The sequence below is a fragment of the Suncus etruscus genome, chromosome X (assembly GCF_024139225.1).
Source record: "Suncus etruscus isolate mSunEtr1 chromosome X, mSunEtr1.pri.cur, whole genome shotgun sequence".
Taxonomy (NCBI): domain Eukaryota; kingdom Metazoa; phylum Chordata; class Mammalia; order Eulipotyphla; family Soricidae; genus Suncus; species Suncus etruscus.
In genome coordinates this window covers 128,535,776-128,562,134 of record NC_064868.1, presented here as the reverse complement: position 1 = coordinate 128,562,134, position 26,359 = coordinate 128,535,776, and the positions used below count along the sequence as shown (strand labels likewise).

General features: G+C 37.9%; 1 protein-coding gene across 2 annotated transcripts in view; it reads right to left on the bottom strand.

Moving 5' to 3' along the window:
• The window catches only part of AMMECR1 (AMMECR nuclear protein 1), a 138,644-nt gene that overhangs the window by 42,702 nt on the left and 69,583 nt on the right, over positions 1-26,359 (bottom strand). Inside the window, exon 2 of one of the 2 annotated variants that reach the window (XM_049767606.1) lies at positions 20,625-20,735. The exons of the other annotated variant lie outside the window; for it this stretch is intronic. Within the exon in view, the coding sequence (XP_049623563.1) occupies positions 20,625-20,735 (111 nt within the window). The remainder of the gene's footprint in view (positions 1-20,624; positions 20,736-26,359) is intronic. 2 annotated transcript variants of the gene reach the window in all.

Sequence of the window (26,359 nt, the reverse complement as noted above, 5' to 3'; positions counted from 1 at the left end):
GAATTCTTAGAAAATGCTTGTGTTCAATTCCTGGCTCTGTACTCAGGAATTCCTCCTGGCAGGTTCGAGGGAACAAATGAGGTGCCAGGGATTTAACATGGGTCAGCTTTGTGAAAAAGAAACACCTTCCCCACTATATTATACTATCTCCCCACACTCTAAGGGATCATTCTTGGCGGACTCAGAGGATTGGATGGTGTCACGAGGACTGAACTTGTGTTTAGTAACCTACAAGGCAAAGGTCCTATTGCACTATCTATTTCCCAAGCCTCTGAAAATTATTATTTGAACGATATGTACAAAGCAACCACATTCAGGGAATGACTTCCTTTCAGAAGACACTAGTCCAAATCTATACTGAAGGACTCATTTAAGCCAACATGTAGAACTCGCTCTGCCGTACACATACTGCTGAAAACTTGATGGCTCAACTGATACCTGGAAATGTTATTTATTTTCTTTAGTAATGAAAGTTACTGCAATAGGAGCTGGACTCCAGGAAACTGCTCCCACAGGAAGCTTTGAGAGTCCCACAAATCAAGGAAGCCAGCATGTCACAGAACACTCCTACACACATTTCAGAGAACTCTTGGCTAAAATATCACCAGTTTAAGCAGTTCACAGTTAGGCCATCACTCAGCTAAAACAACTCATAATTTGGAAAAATATTCACAAAACATCTGCAAAGTTCCCCCAAAGGAGGAAAGATTACCCAAAAGTATTGCTAAACAGATGGAAGAGGTGTCCATTTTTATTATAATATAGAATCCAGTCAGTTTCCAAAGTACGAGATGTATTGTTTACACTTAAGGATGCCTGGAATCTATTTTAATTCAGCCTTGAAACACAGACATTCTTGGGTAATAAGTAAATATATTTAAATTCCCTAACAAGTTTCCAATGTTTTCATTTGTTTGTATTAATTACTCATACACAACATGTATATTTGGTTAGAAAGAAGAATTTTTTTGTGTTCAGTTGCAAGTGACCAAATATAATGATATTTATGTTTCTTCAGTGGTAGCTTCAAAACATTTTCTAAGCTTTGCTTTGTGGTCAAAGAAAGTGGTTTCAAATTCTTATTCCTGTTTTATTACATGGACAGATATAAGATATTAAGTAATTATATTATTTAATAAGTAACATACTCTCTGTTCTCCACCAAATTAAGGCAAATTTTAGTATTGTTAAAACATCTTCACCTAGGGCAAAATGACTGTTCCACATTATATCAAATATCTATTTCTTATTATTTTGTTCATTACTTTTAATAGTGTATCCCCTATCACATAGGCAGAAACTTTGGAATCTTTCAAATCTTCTCTTTAATTCCTATATATAGTCCAACTTGTACTGTCAGTACCATATCTCTGTTGTGCTTCCTTACAACCTTCCTACTACTAATCTAATTAAGACCTCTAGTCTTTCTCATTTGGAATTCTTGTTGTTTTTTTTATTTGGGGGCCACACCTGACAGTGCTCAGGGGCTTCTCCTGGCTCTGCATGTAAGAATCACTCCTGGTGGTGCTCAGGGGTCATATGGAATGCCGGGTATCAAACCTGGGTTGGCCGCATACAAGGCAAGTGCCTTATCCAGTGTGCTATCTCTCTGGCCCCTCATTCAGAATTCTTAAGATTAGGGGCTGGAGAGATAGCACAGCAGTAGGGTGTTTTCCTTGCAAGCAGCCAACCCAGGATGGATGGTAGTTCGAATCCTGATATCTCACATGGTCCCCCAACCCTGCCAGGAGCGATTTCTGAGCGCAGAGCTAGGAGAAACCCTTGAACACTGCCGGGTATAACCCAAAACCAGAAATAAAAATTAGGCTTTTAACTATATAGCACTTTATCTCTACTGTTTCCATTGCATCCAGTGAACAAGCAGCCACAATTACCCTGATGTTTGTATTACTCAGAAGAAATTAAATAGCATCTCAAAAAATTTGGACACATAATGCATAATCTCTCCATACCCCACTCTGGGTTTTTGGTGTTTTTTTGGGGGGAGGGGGTGCATTCTAGTACTATCCAGGGCTTACTCCTGGTTCAGAGATCACTCCCAGCATTGCTTGGGGGACAATCTATGCAGGTGCCAGGGATCAAACCTAGGTTGGCTGCATGCAAGGCAAGAGTTCTAATTTATGTAGCCCTCCACTCCCAGTTCTGAATGTTGAAATTACCAAGTCAGTGCTAAGGAAAGCTGAGCTCAGGCAGCATGGAAGCCATTGCTGAGCAAATATTTTCAGGGCTGGTCACTGACAAAGGAGTTCTTACTCTACCTCAAAAGGACTTGGTGTAGTTCCTGCAGTGCAACAATCAAACCATTGTGCCAAACCCTAACCTAAATATTCTCCCTTGGGGAATAAGGAAAAGCTTCTGATCGAATTCAATTTTATTTCTACAACCACACTCTATGGGTTTTCAGGCTTTCACCCAATAGCAGAAATATAATTAATATATATTAATAAATGTTACCATGTGGTACAATGTGAAGACATGACCTACGATTCCTTATGGAACTTTTGACACACTTCTAGCCTCCACCAAAATCTTTGGTGATATAGAAATATTTCTTTTTTGTTGTTTTGTTTATGGGGCCACACCCATTGACGCTCAGGGCTTACTTCTGGCTATGTGCTCAGAAATCGCTCCTGGCTTGGGGAACCATACAGGATGTTGCGGAATCGAACCGTGGTCTGTCCTCGGCTAGCAAAGGGCAAGGCAGATGCCTTACCGCTTGTGCCGCCACTCCGGCCCCTAAAAGGATTATTTCTAATAAGTCACCATCTACTATCCCAAATTTTTCTTACAACTAAGAACTATAATCAAAATTTCACAGACATAAATGGGCATGTCTCTCTTTTAGGAGGACTTAAAATATATTAAGAGTAGCACCTTTGTAATTAAAACCTCTTTCAGAAAACAATTCTAATTAGCAGCTCTCTGGAACCAAAATGCAAGTATGTGCTACAGGTACAATATAGATCATTAAATATCTTCATTTCTTCAAACAAAAACTAATAGCTATAAAACAAAAAATGAGTTTACAATTCCTTGATTTTAAATTGCAAATAAAAATGCAGCTACAAAAATAGTATTTTTGAAAATTTTATTTTTCCAAAGAGTTCTATTTTCAGAGACACCTTGATTTTTCACTTGTTTTTAATACTTCTGTTAAACACTTCAGTAAAATGACAGAACTGACTCATTCAGACACTGTTTTACTCTACACCTAATCGCATTTTAAAAGATGCAAAGATTTGAAATACAATGCCCAGGTCTTTAGGACTCTACCAACTGAAGTAAAGAAGACAATCATGTAGGAAACAAAGAAATATCTGAATGCAAGAGAAAATAAGTGTGTTCCAAAAAGGCAAAAAAATTATACTATGAGCAGTCAAAGGAAGCAGTAGTAACTCTAGGAGTTGTGGCAATAGCTAGGTGGATCCTCTGGGGGAAATAATTCAGAAATATGAAATATAGCAGAGCCTGGAACATTCACTCATTTATTTGCTTTGAAAAATTTCAACTTCAAAAGATTTTCTTTTAAAAAAAACACTTGTTTTGGAGGGTAACCTGGCCCAATTCTAAGTTCTCAGAATGTTGAATGGAGTTCTCAGAATGGAGTTCTCAGCCTCACCCACACCACACATTTTCCAGCATAGAAATGGCAAAGCTCTCCAGCGCTATGACTAATTGTGAGATGTCAAACTGTTGAAGCTCCCAGGTAGACAGATGTCAGGGCTCTGGCTTCCTCGACCTGTATAACAGCTGACTGAAAGAAAATTCCATATAAAGTGTTAAAAAAAAAGCTAACTATAAGAAAGTTCTGGCCTTTTCTAACTTTAAGAAAAGTGAAACACCTTCAACTTCACATAGTTGTTGAAAAGATTAAATGAGGTAACTCAGAAAATACATAGGGCCAATCTAAGCTTATGGGCATGCACACAGAGAAGTTATTATTGTGTTTAGAAAATAGAGGAAACCTAAGAATGAACTTTTCTCTTTGGGGTTGGCTTTAGGTTTCTCTGATACTGATATCCTTATTCTTTTAACTGTGGCTGAAAGCTTTTAAGGCAGTGTTCATTTATGGAAACATGCCCAAAATGTTAAACAAGAAAGATAATTTCTATTAATATTTGAATGTTTATTTTATTATGGTGTTCCTTTAAGTTAAGTGTTTAAACTAAATCTGAAATAAAATAACTTACATGTTTTAATGGTTCACCTCTATTGCAAAAATTGTCCTGTCATTCACAGATAATAACAGAAGGCTTGTGTTCTTACTCTAGTTCCAACTTTGTGGTAATAAATTCTTAGAGATAGTACGAGATCTACTACCAGTTCTATCTTGGCATCTATGAACTCTCTTTTCTAGCCAATAAAATATGGGCAGCGAAAGAAGTTGTGAAAGTCGCAGCTGGCAAGGTTTCAATAAGGAATCATTTATGATGATATGGGTAGGTGGCTGGCTGCTCACTTGTAAAGTTCTCTTACCACTCCTAAACATCTACAGCTTTGCACATCATTCTGAGACAAGAGTTTATTGGAATTACTCAGAGAGTAAGTTTAACTACTGCTGGTTGTGGGGTTGTACACAGAATAAAGTGCTAACTAACCACGGGCATTATTTGACTTCTGGGACTTCTAAATTATGCAGCAAGTGGAGTTATGATACTGAGTTTAGTGCTATTTGAAAATGGCCTAGTTACTTAACTGCTAATGAGTTCGAAGTCATTGGAGATTTGCAAGGAAAAGGTGAGATTTCCATTTGGGGGAGGGAGGATTTCCAAAGAGATTGGTATAAAGAAAAGGGGTTGGATGAGATGACTTGTAAGTATCCATCCTATCTTTGTAATTCTTTTTTTTTTAAATTTGTAATTCTTGATGAGCATCAATACACACTGAGTTTATTCGATCATTTAAAGCACTTAAAGTAAGAGGTCAACCTTCTGTTCAACTGCTTTCTAAAGTGTTTTTGGATAAGGATCCCTGACCTTGGGCCCAGTTCAATTCCAAATGACCTTAAACTATCCCTTACTATAAATCAACATCAGCAGCTCCTACTGGCTCAAGTGCATTGGCAGCAAGAAAGGGTAACCGGGTGTATGGTAAAAGAAGCAGATAGAAGAGGAAAGAGCATAGAAATGGTTGCCAGGATCAAATAAACTAGCAACAAAATGATAAAAATCAATTTCTGTTCATTTACTTTGATGTGGTTTGGTAAAGGGAGGGCAAATCCACAGACAAAGATAGTCATTACAATTCAATGTGTGAAGTGTTAGAGGTCTAAATAAAGCACCATGAGTACACACTGAACAATTGTTCTTTAAGAGTGTCAAGAAAATTTCATAATGAAAATAATGAGCAAACTGAGTCTCAAAGGCTGAGTAGGAGTCGACTGAGGGGAAATGGAGAGAAGCAGGGTTGGCATAGAAAGCATTAAAAACCAGACAGACAAAGAAGAGTATTTTTGTGAGTGAACTGACAATAATTATACATGGTTGAAGTCTGAGATTAGGGTGAGGTTAGCTGTATATAGGCCTCCTATATACATATATGGGTACTTCGGTGGTGGAGGGGTATAGTACTCTGCATACCAGTAACATAAACTTTAACACTACTGTCACAACATTGCCAAATTGCAATTTAAAAATGTGTAATAAAAAAGAGAAATGGGTGTTATGGCAGGGAAAGACAGAGCATGACGGTATTATAGAACAAAAGTTTATGCTGAGTACAATATAGATTTCATGACTTTTACTCTAGGCAATATAGGTATGGGAGCTTCTTGTTTCAGGCATAACAATGAATGGCAAGGTCCAGGGGTCTTGGCCAAATCGGTGGTGCACAGGTGTGGTATTTGTATATATGTAAATTGCAAGGCCATTGCTACTGAAGCAGGGAACCCCAAACTACAATGCTTACACTTAAAAATGTGTACGTTTAGGAGGCAAGCTGGGGTGGGAGAAAACTTGGGGGCATATGTGGAGGGAAGTTGAGAACAGTGGTGGGACTGGTGTTGGAACATCATGCATTTGAAACTTTATTATGAATATATTTGTAAATCATGGCATCTGAACTTAAAAACTAATTTAAAAAAATAATAACTGAGGGGCTGAGGTCACTGACCTCAGTTCGATTCTTGATACCACATGTGGTCCACTGAGCCAGATGGGGCCATCTGTCCCCCAAAATAATGCTAGTGGGTGCATTTTTGCCATTTCTGACTAATGGAGAGACTATATTGCTTGAATAAGAAAAATTACAAAAAGGAGGATACAGTTCAACTGCATGGGAGGGTGCATAACCATAAACAATACATATAAACTGTGGTGAGCTGATTCATGAAGCCTAGGAACATCGCAACACACACTACAGATGACAACTTTAAAACAGACTTTAAAAAAACATTTTAACAAAGAGTTTCATGTCTCTTTAACAAAGCCATTACATTTTATCACATACATTTACAAACCTGCCAATTTAACTAAGTCACACAGTCTTCTCATCACCACATAAGAGTTGCTCAGCTGACTCCATTATTATCTGAAGTGAGCTTCTTTCCATCCACACTATGCTTTTTTTTTTTTTTTGGTTTTTGGGCCACACCCAGTGATGCTCAGGGGTTACTCCTGGCTATGCGCTCAGAAGTCGCTCCTGGCTTGGGGGACCATATGGGACACCGGGGGATCGAACCACGGTCCATCCAAGGCTAGCGCAGGCAAGACAGGCACCTTACCTCTAGCACCATCACCTGACCCCTACACTATGCTTTATTAAAGGTAGAAACTCAGGAATAAATAACGTCTCGAGTTTGAACGAGGAAGCTCTCCTTTCTGTTGAATTTTGTTAAAACCCAAACTGTGTTCTCAGTTCCACTACTATACCAGAGAGATTTTTTTCCAATGTAACCCTAACACTCCCAGAGCAGAGATGGACAAGAAATTAACTTTAAAAAAAAATAGTCTCCTTTTTCTTTTTTTAAGTCAAAGTAAATTATTATTAGATTATTACAGTTCAATTTGGGTACTTCTAACATAGCATGTTTCATATATCTAACCAATACCAAAGTTTGCCAAAGTTTGGAACCACATACACTCTTGTGTAAGCCTCTCTTGTAATCATTCAACTCCATAAGACCTAGGACAGAGGTTCCCTCATGTGGCTTATGTCCCCTTTTCTTGAAAAAAATATTCCTAAGCAACGCTTCTTCCTGAAATCTACCTCCTTCAAACAAACAAACAAACAAACAAACAAACAAACAGAAAGTGCCTTGCAAATGTACTCAAGGCTACTACTGATCCTGCTGATCCACTGGGACTACTACTGATCCTGCTGTCCCACTTTGGGAAACTTGGGTCTAGGGTTTGATAGGGAGCAAAATAGAGCAAGTTGTCTTAGCATGTCTCTCTGCTAAGAAGCAACAGAAAAAGGTTGGAAGAATGATTCAAGTTAACAGTACTCTCAAGAGTTTAAAAAGTGATTGTCCTCTCATCCCCAGTGCGAGTTAAGCTGAAACCTTTTAAAAATCAGCTTTGTGAACCAACTCAAGCAGTTATGAAAGTAACTGGCTTTAACAACAGGAAGTTGAGTCAGAACAATCTCTTCAATAAAACTTCTGAGACATTTATGTTATGGCTTTTCTAATATCTTTCACCACTAGGAGTGACAAAATAAATGGGCATTTCAATGTGTCATGAAAAAGTGGAGGTTAAAAATAGGGAAAATTACATAATAATCTGCATTTTATATATTTACTTACATGGTATTGGTATGAGCTGAAGTAAAATTAAGAAAAATGCTTTCTGAAGGGAACCAACTGCAAATCTGTGCTTTGAATCTTAAGTATTTTCACATTTGGATTTCAAACTAATTGAAAATGTACATTTGCTATTAACATAATTAGAACTTCATTATTAACAGAGCCTATTAACTAAATCTTCAAAAATGTTCCTTAGCACCTTTGAAAGTCTTATTCCAATATAATTTTTTTGCTTGTTTTAGGGCCTTACTACTGGCTCTGTACTCAGGAATCACTACTTGGTAAACTTAGAGGACCATTTGGGATGCCAGGGATAAAACCCAGTCAGTCACATGCACACTTTAGCTCCTGTACTATCTGGCCCCCAAGAGAAATATTTGAGAAAAAAAAAGAAGTAAAATATCTGCCCCAGGGACAGGCATAAGGTAGGTGGGAGGGAAACTGTGGACATTGGTGGCAGGAAATGCACACTGGTGAAGGGGGCTATACACTGTTTGAATGAAACTCAATCACAAACAATTTTGTAACCACCATGCTAAAATTAATTGATTTTAAAAGAAAAAATAAAGTTACCATTTGTTAATGTCTATTTATTATACAGTATTCTTTTAATTTTCTTTTGCTAGCAAGAAGTGTTTCAGATAATCTAGTTCTTTAGTACAAGATTTTTTGAGTTTTGATGTTAGTTTTTGGGCCAAACCCAATGATGTTCAGGGATTAATCCTGACTCTGCAGTCAGGTATCACTCACTCCTTCCTGATGGTGCTCAGGGGACATGTGGATACCAGAGAGTGAACAGGGGTCATTTGTATGCAAGGCAGATGTTCTACATGCTACATCTACCCTTTCAGCCCCTGGTATAGAACTTTACATTAAATATTTTTTCTTAAAAGTAAGTTAAATCACCAACACTCCATCAGGTCCCCTGATCCCCGAATGCTCACATTCAAGGAATGAGCCCTGAACACAGCCACATGTGCTACTCCCAAAAAAGTGTTTGATTTATGTCACTGCATTCTCTCTTGAACACATATTCCTCTCCCCCCCTTCACATATTTCAAAGTAAATTTCTCACATAAAAACTATAATGCTGGGGCCAGAGCAATAGCACAGCAAGTAGGGCATTTGCCTTGCATGTGGATGACCCAGGTTCGATCCTGGGCATCCCCCAAGCCTGCCAAGAGTGACTCCTTGTTAGTGGAGCCTAGGGCTCCAAAATGAGCACTGAGTGAGACTGGATGTGGCCCCAAAACCAAAAATAAACATGTTGCTTTACCCTAAAACTATTCTCTGTGCTCATAAAATAACAAAATGTAATATTGAATGTTCCACCCAAATATTCAATTATTTTGAAGTACCTTCAAATTACTAGAAGCATTTTCCACTAAAGTCATAAGTATATATAATGTGTATAGTATTCTAGAGAGAAATACTCCAACCTTGTTAATCATATTATTAGTCATATTCTTCTTTCAGAACACTAAGATTCAATCTCTCTGTTCTCCTATGTGTAATGTACTTAATGTACTTCAGATACTGGTAAGCAAACTTAGATAAGCAAACATTAGATAAATATATATATATTGTTAAATGCCTACAAAGAACTCTACACATTTAGTATCATAGTGATTTCCCACAATATTTTTTTTCTGATTTAGCTCTGTAATAAGCCTATCTGAAAAATACACATCATAAACAATTATTCTCAAAGAAGAGGAAGGTTCCAGTTAACCGTACTGACAGAAGAGGATAGAAACAAACAATTAATTCATTTTAATAAGATGACAGTTGATCCAGGGGTCTCAAACTCAATTTACCTGGGGGCCACAGGAGGCAAAGTCGGGGTGATCCTTGAGTGCAAAGTCAGTAGTAAGCCTTGCACGTTGGGGGGTGTGACCCAAACAACTAAAACAAAACAAAACAAAAAAAGATTCCTCTAGGGCAGGGCTACAAAATGTTGTATGGAGGGCCATTTGCGGCCCGCGGGCCGCGAGTTTGAGACCCCATTCTAAACTATTCTTTGTTTTGAGGTTTTGGGCCATATCCGGCAGTGTTCAGGGTTTATTCTGGCTCTGTGTTCAGAGGTCACTCTTGGGGGACTCAAGGACAAAATGGGGTGCTAGAGACTGAGCCTGGTTGACCTTGTGCAAGGGACGCATCGTACCTGCTCTAGTATTTCTCCACCCTAAACTATTCACTTTCAGTTTTCTGCATTGTCAATTACAGTCCTAGTTGTTCCTGCTACTCTTCAAAGAACTGTATGTTTCCAGCATACACATGCTTGAAATTTCCCTTGGATTCTGATTTTTTCACAGGTACTTCATTTCCCCCTTAAAATTGTAGCTTTGTGACTTCTCAAAATATTCAACACCCTGTGGTTAGATAATGGATATACATCCCTACAATTTGGACATTTTTTACCATGTGGTATAAAAACATACCCTTAGATGGCAAAACACCTATGATTTTACTCAGAATAAAACACTGGATAAATTGAATAGTTTTAAAATGTGCTTTAAAACACAATACAAAAATGCCCTCTGTCCTTCTATGTTCACTGTAGCTCTATTTCCAATAGTCAGAATCTGGAAACAACCCAGATGCCCGACAACAGACGAGTGGCTGAAGAAACTGTGGTACATCCACACCATGGAATACTACCTAGCTTATAGGAAAAATAAAGTCATGAAATTTGCCTTTACATGGATGGACATAGAAACTATTATGCTGAGTGTAATTAGTCTGAAGGAGAGAGAGAGACTCCGAATATTCTCATTGAACTTTGGTTTTTAAGAAAAATAAAAGACAGCATAGTAATAATAACCAGATACAATAGAGATGAGGGCTGGAAGGACTAGCTCATGATATCAAGTTTACCACAGTGTTGAGTGCAGTTAGAGTAATAACTACACTAATAACTACCATGATAATGTTAGAGAAATAGATTGCCTGTCTCGAAGACAGGCAGGGGTAGGGAGAAGGGAGGTAGGGGACATAGGTGGTGGAAAGGTTACACTGGTGAAGGGGATTTTTTAATGACTGAAATCCAACTACAAACGTGTTTGTAACTATGGTGCTTAAATAAAGACATTAATAAATTTAAAAACTTAAAAAAATGAAATGAGCTTTAAAACACACACCTTCTGTAATGATTTATATGATAAAGAACTGTACTTATTTATATAATATTTCTATATCCCAAAGCAAAAATATTAAATCGGATTACAGAATGACTTTTTTTGGGTAAACGGGCTCCCAAGTGGTGCTAAGGAGACAGGGGGGCCCCACCAGCAATTCTTGGCCTTCTAGACTCTCAGTTCCATGCCACGGCCTGAAAATGTGATGCTACTCATGCCCTGCATTGTCAGTGCTTATCTAGGTTATCCTGCAGTACTTAGAAAAATACAGTATCACACCCCATGGTACTCAAGGGCATTCTAAAATGTTTGCTAAGGAATGAATCTGGGTAGTACAGCTAACCACTGTACCTCTTCTTACCCAGACCACAAAATGAAATCTTTACATACGGTTAAAAGGAACAATATCATGGCATGGAGTATAGGGGTGAAGTTTGTAGACATATACAAGAATAAATTCAATTTCTTTCTTTTTTATTTGTTTTGTTTTGTTTTGGGGGAGTCATACCCTGGCAGTGCTTGGGGAACCGTATGGGATACCAGGAATCAAACACGGGTCAGCCACATGCAAGGCAAATGCCCTAACTGCCGTACTATCACTCTGGCCCCAAGAATAAAGTCAACTTCTTATAGTTTATACCCTCTCCTTTTGGGGACTTCGGGGGCATTGGGGCAACACTCGACAGTGCTCAGAGGCTCTGCTCAACATAATGTTCAGATGTAGCTACTGGCAGTGCTTTCAAAGCAAACTCAGGTCACCTGTACGCAAAGCATACATGCCAGTCCTTTAAGAACCAGCCCTCTCAGCTCCCTTTACCATCTATGTGACATGCAAGAACCAAGAGATCTGCCACTACAAAAGTGGTTTTCAATTTTTCTCACACCTTCAGAACTTCTACAGATAGACTTTCTTTTGTTCTGAGCCTGTGGTTCTTAAGCAGTGGCAAATTTGACCTGGCAGCCCGAAGATCTAAAAGATATACTCACCACACCAGAATGAATTTTGGTGGCAGTGTCTTGAATTGAGATCATCTCCTTCAATCAGGAGTCATTCTCCAAGCAGGGACTGATCCTGACTCTTTTAGTTTCTCTGTTCACATTCAACTGGACAAACTCAATAAAATGAGAATTTCAGTTTCTATAGTAAAGGGCTTCTAACAATAATATCGTTTCCAAATTATACTTAAATTATACGTTTACAAAAGCACTCACTTTTTCATTTGTTCACTGACATACTGAAACTAACCAACTACATATGTTTTAGGACTCAGAAGAACCTGCTCTATGTAAAAATGAAACAATATGCAGGATTTAAATCAGGCCAATTTATTTTTCTAATTACTAGTGTCTCAGATACATCTATTTCTCCAAAAGCATATCTAGCCAGAAGCACTGCCACAGACAATTTCCAAAAATAGTCGGGCTAAACATCTCAAAAATGAGCTTATGACAATAGGGCACAGGCAGAAGTTAACTCATGTACAGCTTTTGTTTTCATAAGAAAAAACAACAACAACCAGGGTGATACTACCATAAGGACTAATATAAATGGGGGTGGGAAAGACTTATATAAGCTAACTATTATTCACAAGGAGCCAATTCTAGTTGCCTAAAATGAGGAGGAATAAAATGGTCACCCTTCAGGGGAATATCATTATGCTGCTTCCAATGTAAACTCATACTGTTTTAGAAAAATGCTTGATTACAACACAGAAAAGGAACCTTGGTTTAAAATCAGTCTGGTCAAGATTTTTGAAAGTAATAAAGTTGTTCTGTTGCCTACTTCCTGTAGCTCAAAAAGCCTAATATTTAGTGAATCTGGGAAGAAGTCCTCTTCCTTCCTTCCCCAGCCAATCTGTCTCCTCCCATATTTTTCTTCTTTCACTCTGATATAAGAGCCTTTCCCAGAATTTCTTGAGCCCTCTGGAATTCACAACACATGTAACCTTTTATGGTGGTTTCCCTGTTCTCTAGGAAGGAGCACATCTCAGTTGCTAATTTCTCAGAATAAAACAGTGCAACCAAACAGTGCAGTTTAAAGTCATGTGCTAAACACTGCCCACAAAGGAGAACAAATCAAAGTCCTGGAAGTGTGGGGAGAGATCTTACCAAATAAGAACATATATATTAATCATTTAAATATTCTAGAAAAATAACTAGCAACTTCAATTTATATAAATAGATGTACACTTTGCTGTGCATTTCACTACTGTGGTGTCCAGGATTGAATCAGGGGATCACATATGCGAAGCAGCCACACTACTACCAAATCATCTTTAGACCTTGTGGTCTTATTACCCAAAATTTGAAGGACTCTTCTTTGAGATTACCTTTGTTCATCTAGAGTAATCATACATTCTTTGGTTTTCAATTTTATTTTTATGGTGCCAGAGACTGAGCCCATATATGCAAATGGTCTACTTCTGAGCTACCTTCCTAGTTCTAGTCAAAACTTTCTTATCTATAAAGGTATCCAAATATTAGATGGAATTGGAGGGTATCATGCTGGGTTAATAAAAAGCTAGAGGCACAAGAACAATACAAGATGATCTTCCTCATCTGTGATATATAGAGAAATTAAAAAAGGGTATAAAATATCCATCTTAATAAACTCTGGACAGTGGAATACAGACCTGAGAGCTTCAGATTTAGGAAAAAGGGATAAGGAAAACAAATAGACTGGCTGGATGTAACATAAGAACGTTGTGTAGGATGTGAGCACATGGGTGGTGTGTAAGGAGATAACAGTTTACATGAAAACCATAAGTGTCAATCAAAAGGAAATAGGGGATAAGTGGAAGAAAAGAATAATGGGCTAGTGATAAACAGGGACAAGATGTGAGGAGGATCATTGGGCATGTCAGTGGTAGAGTTGGGAAGTATGTCTGTACACAGCAGTAGTAGAAACTTGTAGGCTATAGTTACCCTATTACCCAATAACTAAAACTTTAATAAAAATACAGTATTTATCCATATACTATTAAAATATTTAAAAGATGGGGCCTGGCGGTGGCGCTAAAGGTAAGGTGCCTGCCTTGCCTGCGCTAACCTTGGACGAACCGCGGTTCGATCCCCCGGTGTCCCATATGGTCCCCCAAGCCAGGAGCGACTTCTGAGTGCATAGCCAGGAATAACCCCTGAGCGTCACTGGGTGTGGCCCAAAAACAAAAACAAAAAAAATTTAAAAGTTGCAAATGGATACTGAAAAAGAAACTTATTTATCTGCTTTCTAAAATGTAAAAGCCATAAATGCAAATTGCTTAGTTAATAGTAGAAATTATTTTCTTAGATGAGGAAGACCAATAGATGGCCAACAGGACAAGAAAAAAAGCTCACAGTCACTTATTAGGGAACTTTAAACCAAGACAAGAATGAAATATCTTACACTAGTAAGGATGCATATCAAAATCCTGAGAACAATCTGTGTTGGCAGGGATGTGGGGAGAAAGGAACTCTCATCCACTGCTGTGGGAATGCTGCCTCGTCCAACCCCTAGAGAAAACATTATGAAGGGTTCTCAGTAAACTCAGAACCGAGCTGTCATAGAACTCAGCAATCCCGCTTTTGGGTATCTATCCCCAGGACAGAAATAACACTTATTCAAAAGGATCTATGGGGTGATGGGGGACACTGGTGGTGGGAAGGTTCCACTGGTGAAGGGGGCTACTTTTTATAACTGAAACCCAACTACAAACATGTTTTTAACCATGGTGCTTAAATAAAGATATTATTAGAAAAAAAAAAGGATCTATGTACAATACTTCATAGCAGCACTTAGTACAATAGCTAAGAGTTGGAATTTTTCTTCAATTGGGACAAAAGAATATTTCTACTTCGAAGATTTGATGACTAATGAACAGTAATAGTTGTGTGCTTTCTCATATACTCTTCTATCAAAATTTCTTATGATTATGTTCTGCTTCATATTCACTATATTTCCTTCTAACCACTCTTCAAGATCAAGTCTATTTTCTTAGTTTTTTCCGTCTACATATAACTGATATAGTTTTACAACTGAAAGGAAACTTATCCTATTTATAAGTCAAAATTCCAATCATGCAATCATAAGTAGACTGTGATGTGCATTTTCTTTCTCTCCTTTTTTTTGGGGGGGGGGGCAACACCTGGCAGCACTTAGGGAGTCCTCCTGGCTCTGCGCTCACAAATGGCTCTTGGCAGGCAAGGGGGACCATATGGGATGTCGGGGATTAAACCCGCATATGTCTTGGGTCAGCCATGTGCAAGGTAAACAAACACCCTACCTCTGTGCTACCACTCTGGCCTCTGTGATTTGCATTTTCATTTAATACTATATTCATAAAAAAAACTTACTGCAAGACAGATATTTCTTTTTAAAAGGGGTTAGCTTTATTTAGATTTAAATTTTTAGAGAATAAGGAGCCAAAATCAAACTAAGTAATTGTCCTTTGTAAAATGTTAAGATTTTTCAAGTATGAAAGGGTATACATATAGTTAGTATATGCCAGTAGTAGTACTGACATTATTCACAATAGCAAAAGGTGAAAGCCAATCAAGTATCCACATATGGATGCATGGATAAACAAAATGAAGTAAGGGAAGGGGAAGGGATGGGGGAAATGGGTTGAAGGGTCTGTTTGATGGTTCAGAAGAACATGGGACTAGAACTTTGGGATTGAGTCTTATGCCCATACAGAAATATAAAGTTGTAATACTCTTGAAATTCTCTAGTTCTGATGACCAATAATAAATTTAAAATTTGGTATATGTAATGCTATGAATAGCATTAGTGAAAGAAAATTCTAGAGTATACTACAACCTGGACTTATCTTGATGACATTATACTAAATGATATGAGTCAGTCACAAAAAGTCAAATACTGTATAGTTTCACTTAAATGAAGTGCCTAGAAGAATCAATTCATAGACAAAAGTTAATAAATAATAGCATAGGAGTTGAGGGAGGAAGAAATGAGATGTTTAGTTAGTTCAGTTTCAATTTGGGAAGTGTCTATATTCATCTATAGATGAATGGTTATATATTAATGATAATACGCTTAAGGTTACAAAACTACATACACTTCAAGGTCAAAGATATAGCTCAAATGCTGGAACAAATGCTCTGTATACTGGAGTCATGGACTTAATCCCTAGCACCACATAATCAAATTTCCTAAACATTGCTGAGAGCAACCTTCAAGCATCATATCATGTCAGAAGCAGACTCAGAGCACTGGAGGATATGGGTCAAAAACAAACAAAAATAAATGAAAACTGTATGTTTGAGATTAAATAATATAAATGTCATACTTTATGTAATTTACAACTAAGCTCAAAGAACAGCTGAGAAATATTCATAAAACTGTCAATAACAGATGGAGCTATTGAGATGTTAACCAGTTTAACATATAAAAAACCCATATTTAGAAGTCCTTAATTTCACCATTTCATTTTGCTTTCTCCTTCACTTTCATCCCCAAGCACTTAAGTTCATTTGATAAACTTTGTGACTTCCATGTTTTAAGATTCCAAGACCAGAATCTACGGATTGCCAATTACGATTTATTTAAAAGATTGTATTCTTAAAGTATACCTTATTTAAATGTATCTAAAGACTGTACTACTTTTATAGTTATCCTTTTATACATATGAATTCAAGTCTACTTTATTCTAACGCTACATACTATTCTGAGCAGTATACATTTCCTTAAATCCTGGGGATTGAACCGAGGGTCTCATACTTGGTTGTATCACTGAGCAATATTTCTGGTCCCTGAGTCAAAGACTTTCATATTTTATACTGTAAAATATAAACCTTTCAGAACTTAACATAATATTCTAACTCTCAATGAATAATACAATTTATAATTACATGATTTTGCAATTATTTTCAAGTTAAATTAATAAAAATTTTTTTTCAGAAAAAATTGCCTTAAATGTGGCATTCAAGAGTTTAGACTTTGCAGTCAAATGGTTTAGGTTTGAATCTTGATTCTGTCCCTTACTAGATATATGTGTGGATAAATTAAATTCATTAAAGTTCATTTTCATTTGAAAATGTGTATATAAATAAATACCTAAGAATTGTGAGGATCATGCATACAAAGACCCTCAGCAGTCGTGTATGATATGTAGTGTTTTAAGTGAAGCAAATAAATTATATTAAACTGGAAGGAGATAAGGAAAGGTGTTCAAGAGAGAAGGCAGACTTCTCCAGAGAGGAGAGAGGAGCCCATAAATTAAGGGAAAGAAGTTGCACCTACACAGCGGAGAGTGAGAGCCACTTCCCAGGATGGACTAAGTGTAGTTCTTGAATGAGAACGATTAAGAATAACAGCAGATGGACATGCTAAATGCTAATAAGACTGAAAAACATCACAATGGGGGGGTCTTTCGGTCACACCTCTTGGCACTCAGGGGTTACTCCTGGCTCTGCACTCAGAAATCACTCTTCGCAGGCTCAAGGAACTGTAAGAGATACCGGGGATTGAACCTGGTCAGCCGCGTGCTATGCTATCGTTCCAGCTCATATTACATTTTTAAATGACTCTAGTTTTTTCTCTAAAAGGAATCTATAACAAAGAGAGGCCAGAATGATAGCACAGCGGGAGGCCATTTGCCTTGCAAGTGGACAACTTGGGTTAGAGCAGGGTTCAATACCGGCATCCCATATGGCCCCATATGGCCCCCCGAACCTGCCAGGAGCCATTTCCAAGCGTAGAGCCAGAAGTTACCCGAGCACCACCGAGTGTGGACCCCCCAAAAATACCAAACATGGGCCAGAGACATAGCACAGTGGTAGGGTGTTTGCCTTGTACTCAGCTGACCCAGGACAAACCTGAGTTCAATTTCCAGCATCCCCTATGGTCCTCTAGCTGGCCAGCTGAGCACAAAGACAGGAGTAACCCCTGAGCGCTGCCGGATGTGGCCCCAAAACAAACGAAAAACGAAGAGAATAGTATATTGTAGTGTTTGTTTTTTGTTCTATCTTCCAAATAACTTCATTTTTATTGTCACATTAAACAAAAAAAATCACACCAAAAATTAAAAGACCAGGTATGTGTCTACTGTCCTCTATTCAATCAGAAATGTATGTAGAAATAAACGGGAAAAGCTGAACACCCATACACTATAATAAAGATAATTGCATATAGAAAAGTGGGTAATTTCCAAGTTTGATTACTTGAATAATTTACTCAGAATCTCAATTGTCAGAAAAATAATGTGTTTTTCTGGTAATTACCTAGGAGAAAGATTTACTAGCATAGAATAGTTGTATATTTTCATCCCTTTTTGTCAAAATTTTTTCAGGTTTTCTTTAAAGTTCCAGGGGTCCTCAAACGTTTTAAACAGGGGGCCAGTACACTGTCCCTCAAACCATTGGAGGGTCTGACTATAGTAAAAACAAAACTTATGAACGAATTCTTATGCACACTGCATATATCTTATTTTGCAATGAAGAAACAAAACAGATACAAATACAATATGTGGCCCGCGGGCCATAGTTTGAGGACCACTGCTTAAACAAACCAAGTTGCTCCTACTTGAATTAAAAATTTCTAAAACATGCGGGGACTGGACAGAAAGCACAGTGGTAGGGCATTTGCCTTGCATGTGGTTGATCCGAGAGGGACCTGGTTTGAATCCCGGCATCTCATATGGTCCCTCAGCCTGCCAGGGGCGACTTCTGAGTGCAGAGTCAGGAGTGGCTCCTGAGCACCACCGAATATGGCCCAAAATCCAATCAATCAATAAATAGTTTAAAAAAATTCTTCCAAACATGTAATACTTGATACTGAGATTCCTACTACTGTTTCATTAAAGAAGATATAGTTACTGTATTATTAAGATTCCTAAATTATAAAGAAATAATATTTTTCTAAAAGATTTTGGTTTCTGAAAATGTATTCCCTGGAAGACTGATGACATAAGAAATCAGACAGGGGATAAAAGATGACTCCCCCAACCTCGACCTCCCATGAAACAAAGTGAAAACTAAAAAAGCTGAATTCCTCTCTCCCTTAGAGAGTCACAAAACCATAAACAAATTCTGAGAAATTCTGCAGTGAACAGGACTGTTTAAATACTCAGGTTGCCAAAACTGCTTTGGCCATAGAATCCTATTTTCAAGCAATCCACTGATACTAGTGTTCTCGTGACAAAATATTTTAGGAAATGTATAATAAATTCTGTTTTTCCATAACTTTGAACATTTATTTACCTTAAAAAACTTTTCAACCACAAATTTCTGTAATTTGCAATACTGTTAATGACGGCTTACCATGCACATCACTTCAGCACCACTGTCATTCCCATTGTACCCATTCTCCCTACCTGAGGACTCCCAATGCCCGTTCTTACAAACCCCTCTCCCAACTCAGTTAAGTGGATCAGTTCTCCTGTTGTGTGGTCTTTGGCCCTTTGTTCCTACTTTGCTTTTCATCTTCAAGCCTGTCGTGAGATAGATCATTCTTTATTGAACTCTTTCCTTCTATTTCATTCTGTATGTTATCCTCCAGTTGCATGTGCAATGTGGACAATTGCATGATTCTGTTCTTTCTTAGAGCTGCAGAGTATTCCACTGTGGATATATACAACAGCTTCTGGACCCTTTCATCACAGTTTCTAATATCTTTGTAAATTCAAAAATGAATCTGACCATCTAAGTTTATGCCTTTTGACTGGATTTCACTATAAATTACAAAAACCCTGTAGCTATAAGCTAGACATCCAAATATAAGAATACTAAACACAGTAATAAAATTTTATTAACTGACTGTGAGCTACATGTATGCAATTCTATATGGTCTACAGTCTCCAACATTAATACTGATACAAAGTGATTATTATACTTCATTCCCTAACATCTCTATAACCTTTCTATTAAGTATACTAACAAAATGCCATGAATTACAATTTTCATATATAGGAGATTAAGCACCATGCTTCAGGTATCAATTGTCATCAGGGACCAATTTCCACTGGACAGATTGTGAATAATACAACTACAGAATCTGTAACATGCTAAGATATGAACAAAACAGGAAATCATTTTACTAATAGCTTATTATTTAAGGATTTTCTCTTTTGAAATAACTTCAGAACATAATTTCACAGAAATATAAACTTGAACCAAACAATCAGATAACTAGTTTTATGTGAGTTCAGAAATTAAGGACAGTTTTAAGAACTATACTGAAGCATTCATATTTTGCCATTGTGTCAAATGAAACAAAACAAGTAACTGCAATTAATTCTGAGTAAATAGTGACTGTAAATTATTCTGTTGCCTGGCTATGGCATCATATTTTCTCCTTTGGTTTCTTCCTGCATTTTGAAAGTGCAGAACAGAGTAATGAAGAGTAGAAAAAATATAAACCAACAACTTTTTTAAAACATAACAGAGAAAACAATGCTTGTTCATTGTGAAAATAATAAATTTTGATTAACACCTGATCACTGATTTTCATGTTACACAAAACCAGCTACCCACAAAAGAAGAAAGAAAAACATTAAAACCTCTATTGCAGGATATCTAAATATAACATTGTATATTATGACTCTATTAAATAACATTTTAATAGAAGCTAAGGTAATAGTCACATAAACCAAAAACATATCTGTCTTACAAGGAGACAAGAAAGTCAACAATTCAGTAGAGGGAAAGGAGTTAAAAGAATCAGTTTTAAGTTTAACATTTTTTAAAATAATCTAGAAGCAGAAGTAACAAAAATTGGTCTTCACCTGGTAAGTGTGTACTCCCTGAGTCCTGAATGCAAATTCATGGCAGAAAAAGTACCTATGCATCCACGCAATCTTTTGTCTCGTCCAATCTTCCATGTTACAAACAGCGGGCTATAATGGGAAATAAAAAGATGGTAAGTCTCTCAAGTCAGTTCAAGCAAGCACACTGATTATTTATTATATTCAAGGCTAGATGTCAACGTTATAAAACAGATCTCTCTCAAGGAACTCAGATTCCAACCTAATCGGACTGTATGCCGTTAAGGCTAACATTATTAATAACTTTTATTTTAATTTTTAATTTATAAGTTTTAATTGAATCAGCTGAGATATAGTTGTTCACGATTGAGTTTCACGCATAAGATATCCCAACACCCATCCCTTCACCAGTGCAAATTTCTTCCTCTCCCGAACCCTCTCTGTTAACTGTTCTACGGATGAGGTAGTTTCACAATCAATACATAAACAAGTAGGAAATCAAACCTATGTGTACCAGCATACTTAAGTATTATGTATGACTAATACTTAAGTATTATAAATACTTATGACACCTAAGTATCATGAATGACTGATTTATTGTTTACAAATATCAAGTTATTAATCTGAAAATCCAGGCTAGATCAAGGGGTAAAATCAACTATTTCAAAAATATTTTTGGAGGGGCCGGAGTGGTGGAACAAGTGGTAGGGAGTTTGTCTTGCATGCGCTGACCTAGGATGGGCCACGGTTCAATCCCCCAGCGTCCCATATTGTCCCCCAAGCCAAGAGTGTTTTCTCAGCGAATAGCCAGGACTAACTCTTGAACGTCACCAGGTGAGGCCCAAAAACCAAAAAAAATATTTTTGGAGACCAGAGATGACCTCTGTTTGATCCCCTTTGGCATCATGGGAGAGATCCATGAGGATAGAGACAGAAGCAGTCTGAGCACCACTGTTTGTGCCACCTTATGACTTAAGGAACAAAGAGGCCAAGTACTGTGAAAAGTGCGATGGAAAACACAAAGTTGCCCCCAAACAGCCTTTGATTCCTATAAAGTCACAGATAATGTCAGCATGTGTACAGCTGCCTGATAAAACAAAAGGAAGTATGTGCTATGAACCATGTTCAAGATGTTGAGAATTAAGCTATTATGTTAAAGGAAATTTGGTCAATTTTATCATCTTCAGCTTAGCCGCCCCCCTTCTTCTGCACACACACTAGTGTTTGGAGAAGCAAAAAGAGTAACATTTTTAATTTAAAAAGTACTTCATACAATTACCAATAAACACAACCTCTCAAGAACCAAATAACAACTCAAGTGAAATGGCACCATGCGAGTGATGTGAGGATCAAGTGTGCAATACAGCAGATGAACACTTCCCTTCCATGTGGGAGGTGCTGGAGTCAATCCCAGCACTGCAAACAAACAAAAGAAAGAAGGTATTGCTGTTTTAATCTTTAACATATCTAGGAAAATTGAGAAGAAAAGAGGCAGAAAGGAAGAGAAATTATACAACCCAAGCTGAGATGTGGGCAACTCGGGAATAGCGTGACATTAATGTGGGGTTATTTTTCTTTAATTCTTGTTTTAACATACATATTTTTAACTAAGGCGCCATTATTTATAAAGTCGTTCTTTGATTTGGCTTTATCAGGCCATACTTAGCAGGACTTATTCTCTGTGCTCAGAGATCACTTCTGTCAGAGCTCACCTTACAGTGTGCCTGGTATTGATCCCAGGTCAGCTGCATGCAAAGTAAGCACCCTACCTGCTCTAGTATCACTCTGGCCCTCTTTTCAAAGTTGTTCTGAATAATTTCCGGTATATCATGTTTCACCACCAATCCCACCACAGGATGATCTTCCCTCTACCAATATTTGACCAATATTCCCGGATTCCCTCTCACCACCACTGCCCCCAGCTTACCTCCTTGGCAGGCACATAATATAAGTTGAATTACTATAGCTGTGTTTTCTTACAGTGTTGTCAGTTCTGTATGTTCTTTGTTTTTTGTTTGGTTGGTTTGGGGGCCATACCCAGAGATGTTCAGTAATTACTCTGGAAGTTGCTCAAAGACCATATGGAATGCCAGGAATTGAGCCAGGTTGGTCATGTGCCAAGCAAACGCCTTACCTTCTACAATCTCTTCAGCCCAACTTTGTATTTTAGACATATATACCCTAATAACAGATGTAAGAGGGCCCCGTAGCCTCCAACAATGTAGTTTTAAATGAAGCTTAATATAAATGGTTTATCACTGAAAGTCTCGAAATTTATTTTATAATTAGAACAAACTTTATATCACTTTCTATAAATATGTCCAATTTAAGATATTAAAAAAGCAAACATCCTACAGTTGGCAGTTTAGTGTAATGTGAATATTTGCATTATCATTGGTAAATATTTCGGCTTTCTAAAATGTTAAATTTTCGCTGATAATACCATGTTTTCTTTCTTGTTTGCTTGCTTATTTGGAGGGCCTCTGACTCTGCTCAGGGGTTACACATGGCTCTGCTCTCAGAAATTACTCCTGGAAGGCTCAGGGGACCATATAGGATGCTAAAGATTGAATTCAGGTCAACCATGTGCAAAACCAGTGCACTATTTGTACATGTACAGTACCTGATGTACTATCACTCTGACCCCAGATCAGATTCTTCTCTATTCAGTCATCTCCAAAACACTTAATAATCTACCTCAAAAATTTAACTTCTACTGATCTACATGGCAGAGATTCCCAAATAAATCATGCATAGATATCTGGACAGTGGAAGAATTATTCTTTCCAAAGCTAAATGACCATAGGCATCGACAAAGAAAGTCGAGGACAAGTTACTGTCAAAGTTAGTGTTCAAATGCTGTATGACTTAAATTAAAAACACTAATAACATGATAGCCAAAAGGTGATGTCCAGGTGTTTTGGTTTTCTTTTTGCTTTATGGACTGAGCGTCTTATGACTTCAGACAAGAGTTTAAGACTTTAGTCATCTCAATGCTCTAAACAATTAACTGGGAAGGAGATTATTTTTCTCAACAATTCTTGTGTTGCTCAGACAAATGCTGCTCTCCTAAAAATAGACGTGTTATCTATTCTTGTTATTCCCTTTCCCTGCCCCAACCCTTTTTCTGTTACTGCAGAGGTCTGCCTGGCACACCTCGTAACTCATCTTACATGTATTTTCACCAGAGCACCACTATGGAGGAGTGCCGCTCACATACATGTTAGGTGCGGTGCTGCTGGGTTCACACTTTGGGTTTCAATGCTCACTGGGGATTTGACACCTTCACTGAGGTGCTTAACCCACTGCAAACCCCAAACAGCAGAGCTGCCAGAATAGAATGGGTTAGGACCAGGGAGCTATGGCACTGCAGGAGCTATGGCACTGAGCTATCCCTGGCCCGCCTGGGATATCAAGTCATCTTTTAACAGGAATTTCAACTACTGAATGCTTTTCTTTTTAACTTGGTAAAACCAGGACCACTATTGTGGATAGTAATATAAATATATATTATGTTTATGTATATACATCTCAATGATCTCCCCTAAGATCTCCTAAATGAAATATCTCTAGATAACAACAGCTCCACTGGCAGACTTAAACTATTATGTTTTCAAAATGCCCTGATGACTGAGCATGGTCAGGTGTGGCCCGAAAACAAAAATTCTCTGATAGCTTCTCAATGAGTATAATAAACATAAATAATGATAAACCTAAGTTTTTTTTTTGTTTTTTTTTTTGTTTTTTTTTTTTGGTTTTTGGGCCACACCCAGTAACGCTCAGGGGTTACTCCTGGCTATGTGCTCAGAAGTTGCTCCTGGCTTCTTGGGGGACCATATGGGACGCCGGGGGATCGAACCGCGGTCCGTCCAAGGTTAGCGCAGGCAAGGCAGGCACCTTACCTTTAGCGCCACCGCCCGGCCCCCAAAGTTCTCCTTTAAGCCACGACTAGCCTTCTTTTTTTTTTTTTATTTTTGGGCCACACCCGGTAATGCTCAGGGGTTACTCCTGGTTATGTGCTCAGAAGTTGCTCCTGGCTTGGGGGACCATATGGGACACTGGGGGATTGAACCGCGGTCCGTCCAAGGCTAGCGCAGGCAAGGCAGGCGCCTTACCTTTAGCGCCACCGCCCGGCCCCACAAACCTAAGTTTTGACATTATAGATCTTTTCTCTTCTTCAGTGACTTGAGAACAAAGTGGAGATTAATTCATTTCTGATCAAAAACACTAAAAATGCTAGGCATTTAACAGAGGCCTAAAGATATCTGAAAGAACTGAAGTCCATGCATGGCATTTTGGAGGTATGGGCTTGACCTTGGCACCACTCCGAAGCCCAAGCACCACCAGCTGTGTCCCCAAACCAAAATAAATACAACTAACAAAAATGCCTCTGCTTCACTTCCCTTAGCTATTCCACTAAAATATATCAGGATTTCATTCTTTTTATAGTTTCATGTCCTTAAGCAAACACTTAAATTGGTAAGGTAAGTAGAAAAGTAAAAACCAAATATTTATGAAAATATGTTGGAAGATATTCAAACAAATCGGATGGTTTCTTCGAATGCTATGCAGTCATTGATGATGGCATGATTAAATCAGGGGGGCAAAGTGCAGGAAGAAATGCTGTACTTGGCTGGACAACCTCGGAAAAGATAGAGCATAAGGAGGGCAAGATGGAATGTTCAAGCAATAGGAGGTAATTTGATTGCCTTAATAACTCACTGTGGTCTTTTCCAACTACAACATTCTAGGGATTGTAGACAGGTTTCTCTTCCAGATCATTTAAAATTCAAAGTGACTGGAAGCCTTGAGAGGAATAAAAAGTAGAGCAGGTAAGTATGGAGGGGAGAAGCAGAAATTTCAGATGGTAACAACCTCCTGAATTTTATAGGGGATTTCTGGGAGGTTATTTTATTTTAGGGTAAAACCTGGTGGTGCTCAGGGGGATAATCCCAGCTCTGTACTCAAGAATCACTCGTTTCATCTAATACTCATCTGATAAGGGGCTAATGTCTAAAATATACAAGGTACTGACAGAATTTAACAAGAAAAAAAATCTAACCCCATCAAAAACAGGGAGAAGAAATGAATATTTCCTTAAAGAAGAACTACAAATGGCCAAAAGACACATGAAAATATTCTCCATATCACTAATCATCAGAGTTGCAAATAAAAACAATTAGGTACCATCTCATGTCACAGAGACTGACATACATCACGTAGAATAATAATCAGTGCTGATGGGGATATGAGGAGAAAGGAACTCTCATTCACTGCTGGTGGGAATGCTGTCTACCCCAGCCTCTATGGAAAACAATACGGAGATTTCTCAAAAAACTGGAAATTGAGTTCCCATATGATCCAGCTGTACCACTCCTAGAGATATACCACTCCTAGGAACACACACAGACGACATACACACACACACACACACATAAGAAAACACAACAAAAATGCCTTCTGCACACCTATATTCATTGCAGTGCTATTTACAACAGATGAGTGGCTAAAGAAACTGTGGGACATATACACAATGGAATACTATGCAGCTGTCAGGAAAGTGAAGTCATAAAATCTGTCTATATATGGATAGACATAGAGATTATTATGCTGAGTGAAATAAGTCAGAGTGAGACAAATAGACACAGATAAGTGTCACTCATCTGTGGGATTTAAGAAAAATCAAATATAGTATTGTAATAATTTCCAGAGACTATAGAGTTGAAGGCTGGAAGGACCATTCCACGGTATGAAGC